General features: G+C 43.8%; 1 protein-coding gene across 4 annotated transcripts in view; it reads right to left on the minus strand.

Annotated features, from left to right (window-relative positions):
- The window catches only part of ntmt2 (N-terminal Xaa-Pro-Lys N-methyltransferase), a 51,141-nt gene extending 36,373 nt beyond the window's left edge, over positions 1–14,768 (minus strand). The window contains exons 1-3 of one of the 4 annotated variants that reach the window (XM_057841138.1): positions 13,209–13,789; positions 4,671–4,917; positions 4,252–4,565 (exon numbers count right to left, since the gene is read on the minus strand). In XM_057841138.1, coding sequence (XP_057697121.1) covers positions 4,252–4,447 — 196 coding nt within the window. In that variant the 5' untranslated portion in view covers positions 4,448–4,565; positions 4,671–4,917; positions 13,209–13,789. Of the gene's footprint in view, positions 1–4,251; positions 4,566–4,670; positions 4,918–13,208; positions 13,790–14,513 lie in introns of those variants that run through there. The other 3 variants (XM_057841140.1, XM_057841141.1, XM_057841139.1) reach the window with 3 other exon arrangements.
- Between the last annotated feature and the right edge of the window lie 5,244 nt (positions 14,769–20,012).

Here is a 20,012-nt window from a genome sequence, read left to right on the forward strand (position 1 = left end):
GGATACGTTTATTTTTGAACCATTCCATTGTAGATTTGGCTTTATGTTTTGGATCATTGTCCTGTTGGAAGATAAATCTCCGTCCCAGTCTCAGGTCTTGTGAAGATACCAACAGGTTTTCTTCCAGAATGTTCCTGTATTTGGCTGCATCCATCTTCCCGTCAATTTTAACCATCTTCCCTGTCCCTGCTGAAGAAAAGCATGCCCAAACCATGATGCTGCCACCACCATGTTTGACAGTGGGGATGGTGTGTTCAGGGTGATGAGCTGTGTTGCTTTTACGCCAAACATATCGTTTTGCATTGTGGCCAAAAAGTTCAATTTTGGTTTCATCTGACCAGAGCACCTTCTTCCACATGTTTGGTGTATCTCCCAGGTGGCTTGTGGCAAACTTTAAACGAGACTTTTTATGGATATCTTTGAGAAATGGCTTTCTTCTTGCCACTCTTCCATAAAGGCCAGATTTGTGCAGTGTACGACTGATTGTTGTCCCATGGACAGACTCTCCCACCTCAGCTGTAGATCTCTGCAGTTCATCCAGAGTGATCATGGGCCTCTTGGCTGCATCTCTGATCAGTTTTCTCCTTGTTTGAGAAGAAAGTTTGGAAGGACGGCCGGGTCTTAGTAGATTTGCAGTGGTCTGATGCTCCTTCCATTTCAATATGATGGCTTGCACAGTGCTCCTTCAGATGTTTAAAGCTTGGGAAATCTTTTTGTATCCAAATCCGGCTTTAAACTTCTCCACAACAGTATCTCGGACCTGCCTGGTGTGTTCCTTGGTTTTCATAATGCACTCTGCACTTTAAACAGAACCCTGAGACTATCACAGAGCAGGTGCATTTATACGGAGACTTGATTACGCACAGGTGGATTCTATTTATCATCATCGGTCATTTAGGACAACATTAGATCATTCAGAGATCCTCACTGAACTTCTGGAGTGAGTTTGCTGCACTGAAAGTAAAGGGGCCGAATAATATTGCACGCCCCACTTTTCAGTTTTTTATTTGTTAAAAAAGTTTAAATTATCCAATAAATGTTGTTCCACTTCACGATTGTGTCCCACTTGTTGATTCTTGACAAAACAATTAAATTTCATATCTTTATGTTTAAAGCCTGGAATGTGGCGAAAGGTTGCAAGATTCAAGGGGGCTGAATACTTTTGCAAGGCACTGTATCTACAACTATCTTGACCACACAAAATCAGCCTATTCTCACGAAAGTTTGAAAAACTAAGAGCAGCACTCTAAGCATTACCCCGTGTGACCCTTTACTTCCAATTTTCTAAAATGGCGACAATAAAAAAAAAAAAAAAGTTGACTGCAATGGCCGACGCTTCAAGGATAGGTGGATATTGGACTATTTCTTCAATAAAACATGCAACAACTGTGTCTGCCTCATTTGCAAAGAGACAGTCGCCGTTTTCAAAGAGTTCGATGTGACGCGATGATATTACCGAACAAGACACGCTGACATGTACGACATTACAGGGAAGATACGCAGCGAAAAATTACAGCAACTTGAAGCTAGTTTAATTTCACAGCAGCAGTATTTCGCAAGAGCCCGAGTGTCGAAAGAACGCCACAAAGACGAGACTGTTGAAATTATGAATTAAAAAAAAAATAAAATAAAGCAAATGTGACACAAAGAAGGGCTTGCTAAAATTTGTTTAAATATATTGTTCTATGTAAATCAGCCAAGGTAGCCCCCCGCATTTTTACCACACCAAATCTGGCACCTTTTGCAAAAGGTTTGGACACACCTTTTTAACTGATGATCCGTAGACGAGGCCAGCTTCTTTCACTTGGTACCAGCTAAATATTATTCAAAATGTAATGATGGTGGAAGAAATAAGCATCTTGAATTTGAAACTGTATGTTGACGGCGATTAGCCTCACAATGATCTTAATTGTGGTTGTCAGCCCAAAACCCTCTAAATATATATTAAATGCATCTTACCAGATATAAAATGACTACTACATAATCTGTGGTAATCGTTTGGAGCCCAGTTTTCTCGTCGAATTGCAGCAGTCCATCTCGCTCTCCTCTCCGGGTCTCTCGGAATACGGTAGAACTTCAAGTCTCTCCGTCTATCTTCTCTGTTATTGCAACCAACCGCCACACACGCCTTCACCATTTTGATTATTAATGTTAACGAGCAGAAAAACACGCCATAATAGGAGGAATTTACGTAGCGGTAATGCGTCAACACGACGAGTAGACGGCCAATATGGCGCGGAGGCGTGGTTGTGATGTCATGTGAGTAGGGTCTATTGGTGGTTGACTAAATACTTATTTTCCCCACTGTATATAGTCATTTTGGGGGAGGCTTCTGGTTACACTTCCACCTAGTCAACCAGGGCCAGTTGGCATGCGAAGTATCTCAACACTTTAATGTTGACATTTTACCTGTAAGAGTTGTGACGTCAGCTGTGTAGCTGAGGAGCGCGAGTGAGCGCAAGTCGCCACTAGCACTATGTCGGATGGCAACACGGAAGAAATATACAGCATTCCTCACCTAAAAATCAAAGATTCGGAAATCATTTGGATTTTTTAAGAAGCATGGAGAACTACACAATGCCTGGCCTTTTGTGAACGTTGTAGCGTGACCATCTAAAATGCTGGAAGCATGACAAACCTTAACAATCACCTAGCGAGAGGGCATGGCGGGACTGATGCGCATGGCCAGTAGGACCAAATGTACTCTTTTGACCGGACATGTCCACTTTTTAAATCCTGTCCAGGGTGTTCGGCGGGGTTTTATAAATTTAGGAAAATGTCCTTTTTTCATTAATTTTCTCAGTGTGTTGTTCACAGAGAGCCTGCCCAATGGTTAGTTTGACTGTGCTCAGTAACACAGAAGACAGACATCGCAGCACAGTGTTCCTACGTCCCCCAAAATGCCTATAAACGCAAGTGCATCTTCACATATGAGCTGCCGAAAAAAAAAAAAAAAAAAAACCATACGGTCCCGCTCGGTGCAATACAATTTCAAAAACACGTCTTGCAGGGACTTCCATACTTATTTGTTGAGCACCCGCAAACTGCTGGGAAAGATCAGCTCTACAGCGCAATATGCATGGGCAGACAAGGAAGATGAAGAAGAAAAGCAGGGGGAAGAATAAAACGGATGAGAATGACTAAAGTGACATTTTTTGTTTCTAAATAGTATTGTTGTGAGGCTACTGTTTTACAGTATTCCACTGAAAAGAGAAAATAGCTTTTTGTTAAAGCTTGATTTTCTACAGAATTAGAACATTGTTTGATTATTTCAGATTTATTTGTACAGTAAGAATTGAAACGACAGCTATTTATTCAAGGATGATTCGCAAGTACAGAAGAATCATCATTATTTGTTTTTTTTATTGTTATTATTTTAGGAATAACAAAGCCTGCTGAATAACCTCTGAGAATTTGAGCTTGTGTCTTTGAATATATAGCTATTGTTATAAAACTGGATTTTCCATCCATGCGGAAAAGGCATGCTTGAAAAATATTAAAGTGATACAGAATCTTTGAGTGAACTTCCAGTACTATTTAAGTGTCTCGAGGCCAGGCCGAGTGTCCTCTTTTTTGGAAATCAAAAAATCAACATCCTTGCTATCACGGCTAGCACGCAACTAGCACGACCGGTGTTCTGCCAGACCAGCATACTTTATCAGAATAGCATACTCGTATGCCAGTCTGGCAACTACGTCTATCGTGCAAGCTTACGTAAACACAGTAGCATTCTTTGTATGCTACAACAATGTTCTATTTGGTGGGTCATTTCAGAATTTGAAGACAATTTACGTCCTTTCCTTCACATTTTAAATTATTCACACAAGACAACCGTGCTGTTTTTTTCCCCCCACTCTTTTGTGTTTTTATTTTGGGCCGGTACAACTGATCAGAGAAGCATTCTACGTAGACTACGACAATGTTCCAGTGATTACCAGAGTAGCATTCCTCTGTATGCTACGACGATGTTCCAATGTATGGAACAATTCTACATCATGTTACAGCTGACGTATACCTGCTACAATGACGATAATCAAATAGTTAAAATTAACGATGCAGTGAATAATACTGTAAACGTGAACACGTTTATTCCATTCTGATTGTTACAACACCGGCAGAGAGAAAATACACTAGTGTTCCAACCAAATGCAAGATCCGATGTTATAACGACATGTCCCCCTCGCAACTCACGACCGTATTGCGTTGTTGAAAGCAAAGGCTTTCGGGGCATGATAAAGTGGGCCATCTTACCAAGAGGAATTTTCTCCAACAGGTAAAGGTAGCTGGCAAAGAAGTCACTCCTCACTGCATGATGCAAGTGAAAGGACATGCTGTGGCGACACATTGTGTCATCTGTGGCTTTCCATCGATCCTTAAATGCTTGGTGAGCTCCCTTGTGCTCAAAATTGGGTGATGAGACGATAACATTACCAAGTGGAATCTCCATTCGAATGTAGTCTGTGGCCTTGTTACACTTCGCTAAATGTCCAGTTGAATCGTGCCAGTGTAGAGGAACGAGTGTTAGAGTGTCCGTTTGGTCCTGGTCTCTTCACAGACTGCTTTATCTGTCAAGATGAATGTTGAACACATGTCAGTTGATGATCAAATCGTGTCATCATAGCCTATATGGTTATCAGCGGATAGCGCTGAGTAAGCGCCGCACATCTTACCGCAATCACTCAGTCGGTGCTGTCTTTAGATTGAAAAGCCTTCTGTCCCAGCGACATTAAGTTGAGCAGAGGTGACTGAATTTAAGAACGGAGATTCCTGAGAGTCCAGGGTCATAACTCAACCGCCTGCTGCCATGCAGTGTGGCTCCTAAAATTGGCACACGTCTCATGTTTGTAGATGACTCCAGGTTTTTTTTTTTTTTTTTCTGGAACAGCTTGTGATATGTGTACCGGTGTGTTTCTAATACTGGGGCACAAGAATGTGACAAAGAGAGTCAAATTTCAAATGAGTTGTAAGGTGGTGGTGAGCACTCTTCTGAGATCTGAGTTAATGTAGTAATATAAAATCATATAGTACATTGACAGTGAAATTCTGAAAACTGCATCGTAGCATAGCTCTGGTCTTGTGTATATGATGGTTGTCACATGGTGTCCACAACAAAGCATCATTATTTTTTCTATTACATTATTCTTTAATATTTATAATGTCTTATGTGCATTTTGTTGCAAATAATCGTTCTCCTGATCATCAATTGTTCGAGAAAAGTAGTGGATTGGATCTCGGCTGAGTTGTAGTTAGTTCATAGTTATAAGTATATATTTGTGGCTCTCTTACAAGGACTATACGGGATTTTTACAGTTAATTTAACATATTTTCTACCCCATGCATGCTCCACCATTGCCCGAATGAGTACACAGTGCCCTGATATTTCAAGTGAGACTGCTCCTAAAAACTTTTTCTTACCTTCAATAGAAGTTTTTCACCATCACATGAATCGGGCAGTGTTTCCGCCCAGATGTAAACATTCCTCCATCTTGGACCTGCTGGTGGCATTGTTTGTATAATATATTATGTACTTGTGATGTTCACAATGTAGTTATTGCATGTATGTAATATGATTGGGTTCCTGTGCCTTTAAGAGGAGCCATCAGAAGTGTTGTTGTTGTAAATGCAGAAGCAAGTTAGTAAAAGTAAACTTGTGGATAGAAGCAAACGTGTGTGTTTCTTCTGCATCACAAATACAACATTTGGCAGACGAGGATGGCTGATTTTGCTCTGCCGCCGCCTCCACCTTTTCTCGTCCCGTGGGACCTGACCGTTCCTTGGGATAGGTGGCTGGCGTCTTTTGAGGACTACCTGCTGGCTTTGGGTCACGCGGGGTTGGAAGATGTGAGAAAGTGCGCGCTACTGCGGCATTGCCTCGGACAGGAGGGGCAACGCATCTTCGCAACGCTTTCATTGGTGGATGACTTAATGCCACAGCCATAGCTGGCTTAAGGACACATTTTTGTTCGGGACAGAGCCGGCGTATGTATCGCTTTGAGTTCCGGCAGAGAGCTCTGAAAGCGAGCGGTTGCCCAGTACATCGTGGCTCTGCGTGAGTTGGCAAGACACTGATTTGCGGCTTGGAGGATGGACTTATTGTGGATCAGCTCATAGAGAAAACACTCTGTGGTCAGCTGAGAGAAAGGCTGCTGTTGGAGCCTGACACGATGACGGTTGCTAACGCACTCGCACTCAGAAGGCAGATCGAGGCGGCATTGTTGGAGGCCCACCTGTTTAGCCACTCAATCCACACCTGTGACGTCATCAGACGTGCCCGTCCAATGGGTGGAGTATGCTGGCGCAACGGGGTGCAGCCTGGAGGTGCAAAGAGTGGACCGGGCGCCAAAGGAGGGTGCACCTGTGTGTTGGACTAATTGTGGATTGTCCAAGCGCACATCTAGAGATCAGGCGTGCCCTGCACAGGGCAAACGATGCCATAATTGCAATAAACTAAACCATTTTGCTTGGTGCTGCCGCTCCTCTCCAGCCCACCAAAATATGGCAGCAGTTCCCATTATTGCTGTTCGTAGCAGGCAGGCATCATTCAAACACTGTACATGCAGCGTGGGCGGCACGCCTGTCTCGTTGCTTGTCGATACAGCAGCTAAAGTGTCAATTCTCAACAAATACACGTATGTTCGTCTGTTTAGTCATGCGCCTTTAAAAATGGCCATAGCCCGACAGAAGGAAGGTTGCCCTTCTCCAATCCCCATTATTGGCGTGCCTTTCAGTCAGTTACGATGTTCACAGTGTTCCTGCGGCTGAATTTCTCATCATGTGGAGGGGAGCGAACATCATGGACCTAGACTTGCTACTTGCGTTGGGCTTCACCATGACAGACGCAAAAGGCATACAGATCCAGAACATCACCTACCCCTGGACTGACTGCTACCCGGAGCTGTTCAAAGGGCTGGGCCGCATGTCCGGGTTTGTGCACCAACCCACCATGGACCCGTCTGTTGGTCCATTTCTCCAGCCGCTGCAGCGCATTCCTTGAGCTCTTCGGGACGCAGTGGCGGCGCATTCCTTTAGCTCTTGGGGATGCAGTGGAGGTGGAGTTACACCGCTTGGTGGAGGAGGACGTCATTGAGCCCATCAATGCTTCACCATGGGTGTCAAACTTAGTGATTGCCAAAAAGAGAGGGGGCGGATTGTGTCTGTGTTGACCTGACAGATGTCTACAAAGCCATTATCCCCGACAAATACCCTCTTCCCACAGCCGAAGAACTGACCAGCCATTTTCATGGCTTTGTAGTTTTCAGTAAGATGGACTTGCGAAATGGATATCTTCAGGTCCCTCTAGCACCAGCCAGCATGGACCTCACAGCGTTTGTAACCCATGTAGGTGGGTTCAGGTACAAACGCGTTGCATTTGGGCTGTCGTCAGCCTCCAGCTGTTTCCAGAAAATAATGTCTCTCATTCTAGCCGGCATTCACGGTGTGTCCATTTACCTGGATGATGTAGTGGTGCATGCCCCATCAAGAAAGCTTCATGACACTCGCATTTGGCAGGTTTTTGAGAGGTTTAAACAGCACGGCGTCACCTTGAACTCTGGTAAGTGTAATTTTGGTGTGGCTGAGGTGGAGTTCCTGGGATTCAGGTTGTCCAAGGACGGCATCGCTCCAATTACTGTATGTCCCACACAGATGCGGTGCTCTCGCTGCCAGACCCGCAGTCACCCTCCCAGCTCGCATCCTTCCTTGGTATGGCAACCTACTACCAGCGGTTCCTGCCTTATTTCTCCGAGTCAATGGCCCCTCTGCGCCAGTTACTGAGAAAAGACGCCGTGAGGCACTGGACCCTGGCCTGCCGTGAGGCTGTAGAAACCATCAAGCAGCAGCTTACGTCCCCACCTACATTGACGCACTTCAGCCTGACCGCGCCCACCTTGGTCACCTGTGACCCATCTGGAGTGGCGCTTGGTGCGGTTCTCTTGTAGGTCCACGGAGGAATGGAACGTCCTGTAGCCTTTGCCTCCAGAGCCCTGAGCCCGGCTGAGCAAAGGTACTCAGTGGGGGAAAGAAAGGCTCTAGCCTGTGGCCATGCAAGCGCTGGCGTGTTTTTCTGTATGGCAGGAAGTTCACAATTCACACAGTCCACCAAGCATTGACGGTGTTGCTGGCAACAAAAGGCTTGGGTCATGAGCCAATGAGACTGCTGAGGTGGTCAGACAGGCTCAACCAAAACAACTTTGACCTGGAGTTTATGCCTGGACGGGCACATACAGGAGCCGACCTCTCCAGGGCAGTCTTCATCACGAGGGCAAGGACGGACCAAACGCCTGAGCTGGAGTGCGAGGACGACTGGGTCCATGTGTTGCACGGGACTCTCAGAACAGTGATCACACAGGCAGGACTGCAGCAGGCGTCAGCTGAGGACGATACCCTCGTGACCCTCCGCCAGTACGTTCAGGATGGATGGCTGGGTAAGATAGACGACCAGCTGTTACCTTTTTACCGGATCAGGGATGAATTTTCGTGCTGGGGAGAGGTTTGCCTTGCCCATTGTCACCGCACCATTGTCCCACAGAGTGTGGTCCCGAGTACTGCATATGGTGCATGAGGGCCACCTGGGTATGGTCAAGGTGAAACAACGTTGCCGTGACACCGTGTGGTGGCCTCTAATCGACACTGATGTGGAGGACCTGGTACGGAACTGCTCATGCTGTCTCCTGAGTGGTAAGACAGGCAAGCCTGCCACGGCACCTCTTAACCAAACACCATGGCCTTCAGCACCATGGGAAAATATTCAGATTGACCTGTGCGGGGAGATGCATGGGGCACCTGCTCATGCACGCTAACTGCTGGTGGTGCATGACCTACATTCTAAGTGGCCCGAAGCGGTGGAGTTGTCCTCCATCACCACGCACACCATCATTAACAGTCTGGACAAGCTTTTTGAGCGTTGGGGCATCCCCACTCCCATCACCTCGGACAACGGGACTCAGTTTACGTCGTCTGAGTTCCAGGAGTTCTTGGCACTGCGGTCCATCAAGCATATCAGGTCAGCGCTCTGTCACCCAGAGGGTAACGGGGCCGGGGCGGGGGATGGAAAGACTAAACAAATAGTTGAAAGAGGGCATTTGAGCATGCCTAGAAGAAGGGCAAACATTCAACGCACCCTCCTGACTATCCGAGCATCGAGTCAATGCACCACGGGGGTGTCACCTGCGCTGCTGAGCGATAGGGCGAGAGCTGAAGCAACCGTTGGACCATTTGAGAGCTGTGACTGCACGTGTACAGGAGGATCAGTGGCATCAAGAAGTAAGGGCACATGTCCAGATTGCACAAGCCCACATTAATGGGAGGTTTGATGTGAGATGTGCTTTAATGCTTTTGCACAATAACAGTATTAACAATATTCACAATAATAGTAAATGCAATAATGTGTGTTTAAAACTAGGTGTTATGATTGTTTTCTCTATTCACTTATGCTTTTTAGTGTTTACACAATGGAAAGAGTAAAGTTTCTGTTTTCAGTAAATGTCACCATAATGTTTCATTCTGGTTTCTGTTCTCAGTAAATGATACAATCTCGATAAAACAAAACTTACGCATGTGCAATGAATGCTCTCCAACTCCTTAATAAAAGGCTGGCGCTTCTCAGGGGAGGGTTTAGATAAGCTTGTTGCGTCCCCCACGGCACGCATCAATCTTTCTCCTGACGGCCGTCAGTGTTAAAAGCTTTATCTTCGTCTCAAGTCTGATTCTCTCTCCGCCCTCCCTCAGGTCCTTTATTATTTTCTTAGTACAATAGTAAGTTTAGACCCAACATTTGATGTCACTTGTCATGCCCAGATCCCTGTATTCTTGGTTGGAGACTGGGTCTGGATCAGGTATGTGCTTCGTCAAAACAAGCTGAAGTCGTACTGGTCTGAACCTGTTTGTGTGTCAGCGCAATTGTGTCCCGTCTCATACTGTCTGGAGAATGGGACTCGTTGGCACTCAAACCAACTGCACAGAGTCACAACCCCCACAGTCACCTCTCCGACGCTCTCCTTGGACACATCCCTTAATTTGAAGCCATGCCCAGTAAACCTCCAAGAGGGGACTCTCCCTGTTACACAAACAGGGGCGTCCCCCAGTTGACTGGTCCTCAGACAGCAAGGGCCCCGCCAGTCTGGCATAGCGATTATGTTATCGGGACATTAGAGACTTTGGGTGAAGGGGGGGCATTTAATGTTACGACTAAAGGTTTGAGATTTTGTGTTTTCTCAAGGGAAGGGGGGGTGTAATGTTCACAATGTAGTTATTGCATGTATGTCAATATAATTGGTTTCCTGTGCCTTTAAGAGGAGCCATCAGAAGTGTGGTTGTTGTTGTAAATGAGGAAGCAAGTTAGTCAAAGTAAAGTTGTGGATGGAAGCAAACGTGTATGTTTCTTCTGCATCTCAAATACAACAATACTGTATATAATTACCTGATAAACATGAGGAGTACTTACACCCTCCAAACTTTAAAAAGCCTACAAATGCCTTTAGGGATAGAAATACTTCGTTGCAGAATTCGTCAAGTTTTTGTTGGCGAAAAACACGTCAGATGTTTACAGCGACGTTAGTAAGGTGAGTGAATATTTCATGTACACTGCCTACACGTAGATTAATTTCAAGCAGACCTGTCGCCAGACAGTGAATATGAAATGCATGCGACAGCACCATAAATACAGTCTGTCTGTCTGTCTGTCTGTCTCGTCTATACAGTATTTTGAATTGGTCTACTTTTCGCCAATGGAAACTATCATAAAAATGCAGTGTTTAGCATTCAATTACTTTTTAATCTGTGTAATATGGTGAGGGTGTAACCCTGAATTCGCCCCCACAATGGTTCACACAATTCACAAGAAAGGACTGGTGCAGTAAAAATAATTTGTTGAACAAAAATAAAATGAAATTAAACAAGCGGCGTTAAAGTAATGGCTTCCCCAAAAGTCGTCCTGGACCCCCAATAATAGCCCATTCTAGGGTTCAACTTGTCTTTAACATTGTGGGCAAAGATCACTTTACATCAATTAAAACACAGCACTCCAGTAAAACGATTCACTACACAGTAAATATCAAACAATGATGTAAACGAAAATGATCCACCACGGAACCCCCCCTTTTTATGGGCTCAATTAGGCAGAGACGGTAGGGGCGACTATCGTTTTACCCATACCGTAATTCTCGCTGTTATACCAGTTATTAAAAAAATATAAAACACACAAACGAATTCATAAACTGCTAATCTGGCTTGGAGGTGTGTAATGGAGAAGCAGGAGGAAAAAGCGGCACATACACTCGAGAAAACAGCTGAAATACACCACAGCAATCCATTAACATACAAAATAAACATTACAACATAAAACATTATTTTACAAACTTCCTCCAAATTATGGGTTGTTCATCATATGGTTTAGCTCAGACGCTATGTAGCATTTCTGGTTGTCAATCATTAAGTATCAGGTGTATCTAATTGTGATGAGTGAGTAGCTAATACCTTGAGCAGTATATTCCTGTTCATCGTGCTTTGTGATAGTTTGACAACTGATTGCCGTCGCGGACACAGAGATCTGTTTCATAAAAAGTAGTGCAACATGGATCACTTACAACGGATAATTTGTCACACCTGCCGACCCATTTTAATATGTGCTTAACATTGATTAAACTTGTAATCACACTCACGATGAGTCATCTGCATCCGCAGCTCTCACTTAAAATTTACGCGACCGGCGTTGCTGCCGAGATCGCCGTCTTTAATGTCTCTCCACTGCCGTGCACGCAACTTTTCCAAAGCACGCGTCCATTTAAACTCGTGGCATGCTCTTTTATAGAGCCTACCCACGTACCACGTGCTCGCTGTATGGTTCCGCCCACTTGTCCGTCATTTTGACTCTGTATTAGCATTGTTTTCAATTGATGGCGGAATTTAAAATGCATTTCATGGAAGACCCGGTGCTTTCTGATGCCGCAAACTCACTGGATCTGTTGCATAAAAGGCGTTATGAGGAAAAGCTTCGTTCTATACAGTCGCCAGATCCATATTTGATGCCCAAATCGATGTTTTTCGACCCACTGTCTTCGCCCTGTCTGCCTGACATCTGCTACGCAGATATTTACAATTATCTTGTCCACACTAAATCAGCCTATTCTCACGAAAATATGAAAAACTTCAAGAGCTTGGAGGCTTATAAATACTTCGTTGCTGGTTGGGTGAAACAGGTCCTCGTCCACGAAAATTCGGCAGGAATCTATCTTGTGCTTGGAAAGGTGAGTTACGAAATTTTCAATTCAAAATCTTTTGTTATTGCTAACATCCACTGTCAAGTCTAATGTATTTCATGTCGTTTGTCAATGGAGTTAAGGCTTTTAATGTTTATATGGTTTAGCGATAGCACTCTCACTACATACATACGTGTATGTTGTCGGCGATTAGCCTCGCAATGATCTTAATTGTGGTTATTTGTCAGCCCCGTAGACGAGGCCAGTTTCTTTCACTTGGTACCAGCTAAATATTATTCAAAAAATAACGATGGTGGAAGAAAGGGAAGTCACAAACATCTTGAATTTGAAACTATGTCGTACTACGTCGTATGTTGTCGGCGATTAGCCTCGCAATGATCTTAATTAGGCTCGAGCGTATGACGTGGCACTCGCGAGGTTTCCGCCGCTATCGCCATTGTGGAAGATAAACTGAGGCATTTCAACACAGGTCGCTCTTTAAAAATGGTTGGAAATTATTGTGCGGTAAAGAATTGCAACAACCGATCGAATAGAAAAAGGAGAATTTACAGCTCGACGGAACACCATTGAGTTTCTTCCGGATCCCTACATGGAGAAAAGGCGAGGGAAAGCTCATATCTGAACTTACCAAACGTCGAAGAATGGCATGGGTGGCCTCGATCAGAAGGAAGGGCATAACGTTTGATTCTCCAGTTACACACTGAGTTTGCTCTATGCACTTCCACTCCGGTAAGTTAATTTCGTTTGTTTACGCAAATTTCAGTAACTTTACGCCCTAAGTCGGCCTGTTGTTAGCTATTGCTACAGCTAAACAACTAGCATGCATACATGTGCATTGTCTTCATAAGACATAATTCATGTCGTTGCTAAATGAAAAAGCTGTAATATTTTGACGTGAGAGAGTGGCAAAGAATTTGTACACAGGCTACATTTTATGCAGCAAAAGTTTTGTACATCCGTGGTCACAGACTAATGTAAACACACATTGCCTACCTTTGCTAGAAAGATGGTGTTGCCGTTTGCTATGGTCATAAAGTGAAGATCCTGCGCCCATCCGCAGCAAAACTGTTCGTAGCTTTGTAGCGATTTGTAGTTTCGGAATTGCTGATGAGTGTAGTAACATATACCAAACACTAAATACAGCATGATGTCCATTTCGCGTAGTGGTGGAAGCTTGTCGACATCTTTATTCCATTTGTGTTCGGCTTGCTCGTGAGGGTCAACATTGTTCACATCCTTAAAATTGCTCACATATCTGTCCTTCGCCGTGGTAACAAGTTTGTCTCCGTATCGAACTGGCAAGTATTCCTTACTTTTTTCCATCTTTGGTTGCCGCTAAGTTTAAATGTCCCGTGATGCTTCCGCAATGGTTGCGTTGTCGCAAATCTCGCATGATCCCGTGCTGCTGTGACGTAAACGCTCGAGCCTAATTGTGGTTATTTGTCAGCCCCGTAGACGAGGCCAGTTTCTTTCACTTGGTACCAGCTAAATATTATTCAAAAAATAACGATGGGGATCCCTCGGAATACGGTAAAACTTCAAGTCTCTCCTTCCATCTTCTCTGTTAGTGCAACCAACAGCCACACACGCCTTCACCATTTTCATTATTAATGTTAAGGAGCAGAAAAACACGCCGTAGGGTAGGAGAATAGGAGAAATGTACGTAGCCGTAACAGGTTAACACTATGTTTTGACGGACAAGTGGGCGGAACCATACAGCGAGCACGTGGTACGTGGGTAGGCTCTATACACTTCCCTTTCTCACCACTCCCACACGCTTCCACGGGGGCACTAAATTCAGTCTAAATGGGCTTCTAGCTCCTCCTGTTGGCAGGAGTCAGCACTACGCCCTATCACATCTGTATATACTATTATTTCATATCGTGTTATTTATTAGAATGGCAATTATTTTAAATTTGCATGAGGGAGTAACACAATCAAAGCATCAGGAAGGACCGCCATCTGCCGCATGTGTTTCTTCATCTACTGGATTCGGTTGAAGGTCTGCAATACACCAGTTTGTTTCCCTGTAGTCTTCACATAGCTAAAGATGAATGGCATGTAATCGGGTGACGGAGGATTGTTGCTTTTCTCTCTTGCAATGAATAAATACATACACGCATCACTTTAGATCTAAGCTGTTCTTAATCAAATTTTATTTCCCCCTGCACGTGGAAGCGTGAGGCTTTCCTCTTGAAGCATCTTCCCTGGATCAGTGGCAGCTTGCCCCAGCGGCCAAACACGCCCAAACACACATGCATTAGCATAATTGAAAATGATAATAATACATTTGCATACCTCCTATGAAATGCGCTTCAAAGCCTCGAACCGTCAGTTGGGAAGAAGTTTACTCGTTTGATGGCAGCCAGCCGCTCTTTACGTCGCTCCTTCTCTTTTGGTATCTGGTAAAAGTGAATATTCTTCAAATTCTCCTGCACGCTTGTGCAGCCAAATGCTACGCAGTACTTCACCATTTCGTATTTTGGCGCGGCGCATTTCATTTGAAAGGAGATCGCCGCTTAAAAGTTTGAACATAGCCTTGTAACGCTACAGCGTGTGTTAGTGTTGTATCGGTCGCGAACGATTCGGTCTTTTTGAACGAATTTTTTGGGTGAACGAGACCGAACTAATCACCATCTGCACCGATTCGTTCTATGAAGTTGGTGGCGCTTGTTCGCTGAGTGGGAGGGCGTTGAGCAAGCGGCAGCGTCTTCTGACATCGCACACGACCAATCAGACGCCAGCCTCATCGCGGGCAGGGGAGGGAGCGGAAACAGAATCAAGGCGTCTGTCACTCATTTCCACATGTGGCCAATAAGCAGCCAGCGTGCAGGCAGGGGGGAAAGACTGAGTTTTGTCACTTCCCGTTCAGTGATTCGGTCCTCCGGTGCCTGACCTAGCTTGCTGCTAACTTGACTTTCCAGTAATGACTATGCGGTGAACGAGTCATAAAATGAAAGGAAATGACTTTGTCACATATTTGTTAACGTGGAGCCTATCAAATGCTGCTCAAACAGACAAAACACCACACAAATCTAGCGAGCATGGTTTAGTGTACTACTTTTCTCAACAGACTCGGGACTACCTATGACTGACAACATACTATCAAATTTGCAGTAGTTAAAACACGGGTAGCTAAAAATAAATAAATAAAAAAACACGGGTAGCTACGAGGCAAGCAAAAGTGAGCTGCGGTCGCGTGACGGCACTCACGGCAGTGAAGGGGGCAGAGAACTGTCACTATGGAGGCTTCATGGCAGCGTTATTTACCTCATATGCGCACAGAAAAAATATTTAGTATTATCACCATAATACTGATTTGCAATAAAACTGTATATACATGTCAATTTTTTCCGACTGTTTTTTTTTCTTTTTTTTTTCGTGTCAGCGTGTCGGGTGTTGATTTGACAAATTATGTCCATCCGTCCATCATGTGCTACTCAAAAACAACGCACGCGGACACGGGAGATGTCGCAATATGTCTACATTTTTCTTAACAGACTAATGAGAGTAGAAAGGCAACATCGTAAAGAGCAAACAATTATTTCTCGTCAGCATTTGACAATCTGAGATGAGGGGGCGACAGGGGAGCTGACCGGATTATTTTATTTGTTAATACCAGTGCAAAAATTCAATACGATCATCTTAATACTGATTTGCAATTAAACTGTGGAATATCAAAATGTAGTATTGTTTTTATTTCAGAGCAGCACATTTGGCAACTAGCTATTTACACTTCAGTTTTAACAATAGTGACCTAAAATAATAGTGATGAGCATAAAAAGAAAAATACAACAGAGCGAGAGGTAAATATGATGTGTTGGTCGTTCCATATTTAGAAATTAAACTTTCGATTTATTTTTATTTTCGTGACAGCAAGCATGCTGCGTTGGCTGGTAGCATATGTGATCAAGATCATGCTAAAGAAAGTCCGTGTGCCCCCGACCCCAAACCCCCACTCCCCCCCACAAAAGGAAAATGTTTAACCGGGTCCTAAATCGAAATGCAAGCACGGGCTATTACTTTGAGCCCATAGAACTAGGACAGACGACGCGAAAGTTCTCCCTCGCTTTTGCAGCAGCAGGAGGGAGACGAGGCTATCTGTGAAAGCAGAATGATACCGCCTGTCACTCATTTCTGAAACTACGACGAGTGGTGCCTGTGTGCAAGAGAGGGAGGGACCAAGCAATGTCACTTCCCGTTCAGTTATACTGCGAAGCGGTCTTTGGTGATTCGTTCGGCAACGTCACTTCCCGTTCAGTAACCGAACGATTCGTTTGGGCGGGGAGGGAGATGAGGGGGGCGAACGATTCGTTGAACGATTTGTTTGAACGAATCTTTTTACTGAACGAACCGGAATGGATTCGTTTACTCAAGTGAACGACAGATCCCGTCACTAGCGTGTGTACAAGTGACAAGCATTGCGTCAGGTCCAAGACGGGCGTTGCCATTTTAGCGGAAGTGCGGTGACGTCACGTGAAAAACCTCTATAGAGAGTGTTACGGTCAACCACCCTATTCCGCAATTCTAAGCAGAGCAGGCAATGGTAGATTTTGAGCACAAAAGAATATAGATTTTGAGCACAGAAAAATATATTGAGCAAAAAAAGACTGTGCTCCATAATTGTGTTTGCATGTTAGTTTTTCCTGCTCTCGCTCAATCTTTCAATCCCTGCTTTCGCCGGTGTGTTCCGTCTGCGTGCTCAGTTTGGCACACACATTACAAATGTGCCACAAAGCCAACCAAATTGTAGCGTCACTAGAGCCACTGTCCTTCTCCCAGCCAGCTTACAGTGCCATTAATGTGGCTGACCCAAAGACAGTGGCGGGTACTTAGGAGGGTGTTGTGGCATCTGGGCCCAGGCCTCTAGAGGGGCGTAAAAGGGGCATGGTTGGGCGAGGGGAGGGTCAAACAGAATAGACAAAACATGGGCAGCGCCATCTTTGACATTTTCTGTTACGGACTTCCAGTTTAGATAGAACACTATGAATTACAGCTGAAGTAGACAAAGTTTTAAACTGCCAAATCAAACCGGAGGAACCCACAGATTCTCCAAAAGTTGATTCAGCACGAAATAGATGACACTCCGGGACTTCCTGTGCTGTTCTTGGTTCCGTGAACTCCTGGAAGCGCCTACATATATGCTTGGAAGTGGAATGTTTTGAAAAGCGTTCAGTTTCAACGCGCCAGTGTGGATCTACCTCGCCATACGCCCTAAATCGAAACCAGCAGCAGATTATGGAGTTGGCTCACAGTTTTAACCCTAAAAGATTACATGTTTGTTCTTATCATTTCGTTGATTGTTTGTGGACAAAATTCTAACAATCTGTGCGGACTGTGTTAACATGGGGTGTAGATTGATACGCCGGCCCCCTGAGTGAAGCGAAATTGCTAGGTTATAGTTATGGCATTATGAGGTCATCGCACATGTACATATAAATACAAATAGTATGTCACAGTTTTTTTTTGCAGAAACTGATCGCAATAAACTTTTGGACAACATGATTTCATTTCTTGTCTTATTTAAAACAATTGGTGCATGTGCAAAACAGGTAAAAAAAAAAAAATCTAAATTTATAAAATTATTAGAAAAAATTAACGAAAGTGGAGCATAAATCGAGCCTTCCATCATCAAGGTTGAATGCACTTAGTCTCGATATATGTCCATCCACGTACAGTAAATTGTTGTGACGCCCATCAAGTTGTCTTCCCTTGCCTAACAGTATTTTCCACCTGAAAACAAACGAACAAAAAACGTGTAACACTTGAATTTATGCATTTAGGGTAAAAAGCCTCTGTATGGCTTGTAGTAAATGAGTGTTTGTTTTCCATTCTTTGTCAATGAAGTTAAAGCAAAACTAATGATGTCTCAGCTGTCACGCAACACAGAATTGTAGTCAAATTGAGCATAATTTTGTACCTGTTATTACTTTGTGGTGGCAGTGCCTTGGTTCCACATCTGCCTTTATGAACACAAAATTCCCATATTCATGTATTAGACCACATTCAACTGAATGCTGCGGAGCTTTTCAGACCCCTGATTGCGTTTCCATCCACTGCTATTAAATCAATAAAATACAAACTGTTTTGGTTGTGGCGACGCTTAGCCATTTCTTCATGTTGTCCTCCCTTGTCATGATGATGGCAGACGGATGCGACATTTCCGTTTTTTTTTTAAGGGATTTTGATGAGTAATGCCACTCCAGCTCCATTGTTGTTTTGGTTGGAGAAGGTTAAAACAGAAGTCGCGAGCAGAAATGCGGAAGTAAAGCAGAAGTACCTCGGAAACTTGTCAATTGTACGATGATGTGTGAAGCTGTATTATAGTGTTTAAGTTGGGGCGGCAACTAACGGTTAATTTTAGAATCGATTAATGGGACGATGAATTGAACGATTAATCGGATATATGTCACATTTTTCAATTACCTTCACAATTTAACTTGAAGTTGTTTTTAGGCTTTTTGTAACTAACAATGAAGACAAAATGGATGACTATTTCCTTCTCAAAAATAATGTTATTACAGATTCCTGACTTAACTGTAGCATACAACTGTACTGTTTTGATTACATAAAAGTTGTTAGTTTTTAATAAAGGTTCTGAGGATAACACATAAAAAGAATTTCTCAGTACACAAATCAGACAAGTCCTGTTCATTCAAATAATATTTTTTTAAAAAAAGGGCCACTGGTTGACTTTTTTTTTTTCTTGTAGGGGAAAGCGCTGATATAAATTGAGTCAATGACTCATTTATTTTATTATGAATCAGTTTATCAAACAGTTGTTCATAAATATAATCCAAATCCAATTTCAAAGCACACACTTTTGTTTAACAATTTACAATTTGAAGGAGACTGAAAGCTGTTATATGAATGGCTTTATGTGTGTGGCGGCTGTGGTGCAGTTGGTGACCGGAGTCGTCCTTGGACCAAAGGGTCAGCGGTTCAATTCCCGGCTATGAGTGCCCTTGGGCAAGGCACTGAACCCTAATCTGCCCCGAATGGGTTGCCAGCACCTTGCATGGCAGCAGCATTGGTGTGTGAATGTGTGTGTGTGAAAGGGTAAATTTGTGCTAATGTAAAGCGCTTTGGGCATGGTAACCATGTAGATAAATGCGTCTCATCAACAAAGAATACAATTGGTTTCATTTACTCACCTATGATGGAGGTCAGCTTTAAATGAATTTTTACTTAATAAATGTATATATATCTTGGGTGATTAATGGCGGGAGGCCCCGGGGACGACCCAGGACACACTGGAGAGACTGTCTCTTGGCTGGCCAGGGAACGCCTTGGGATCCCGCCGGAGGAGCTGGTTGAAGTTGAGGTGGGGAAGCTGCGGAGAAGGAAGTCTGGGCTTCCCTGTTAAAACTGCTGCCGCTGCGACCGACCCCGGAGCAAGAGGAAGATGATGGATTGATGGATGGATGATTAATGCTTTCTTTATATTTCCTGAATTGTGTGTCATCCTCTCCTGTTCGTTAAGAGAATTAAAGAACCTGTAAAAAGGAAAGAAATCGTCTTTCTTTTCCTTCAACCTTCACTGCACATAGTTGCTGAATGCATGACCTGCGTGAGTGTTCTGTTCATAAAGATGTGTAAAAAGTCTGACTTGTTCTATTGACTAAATGGAAGGTAAACCCCTTCATTAAAGCGCCACTTTATTCCAAGTTCAAAATACAGGAATTGCTAAATGGCAAATAAAGTTAAGTCAAAGAAAGTGACCCCTAAAACTACTGCCAGCACGGAGGTATTAATTATTAATTATCGCTTATCATTTACTGCTTGCCTTAAACAAGT

Source organism: Corythoichthys intestinalis, chromosome 7 (assembly GCF_030265065.1).
Source record: "Corythoichthys intestinalis isolate RoL2023-P3 chromosome 7, ASM3026506v1, whole genome shotgun sequence".
Lineage (NCBI taxonomy): Eukaryota > Metazoa > Chordata > Actinopteri > Syngnathiformes > Syngnathidae > Corythoichthys > Corythoichthys intestinalis.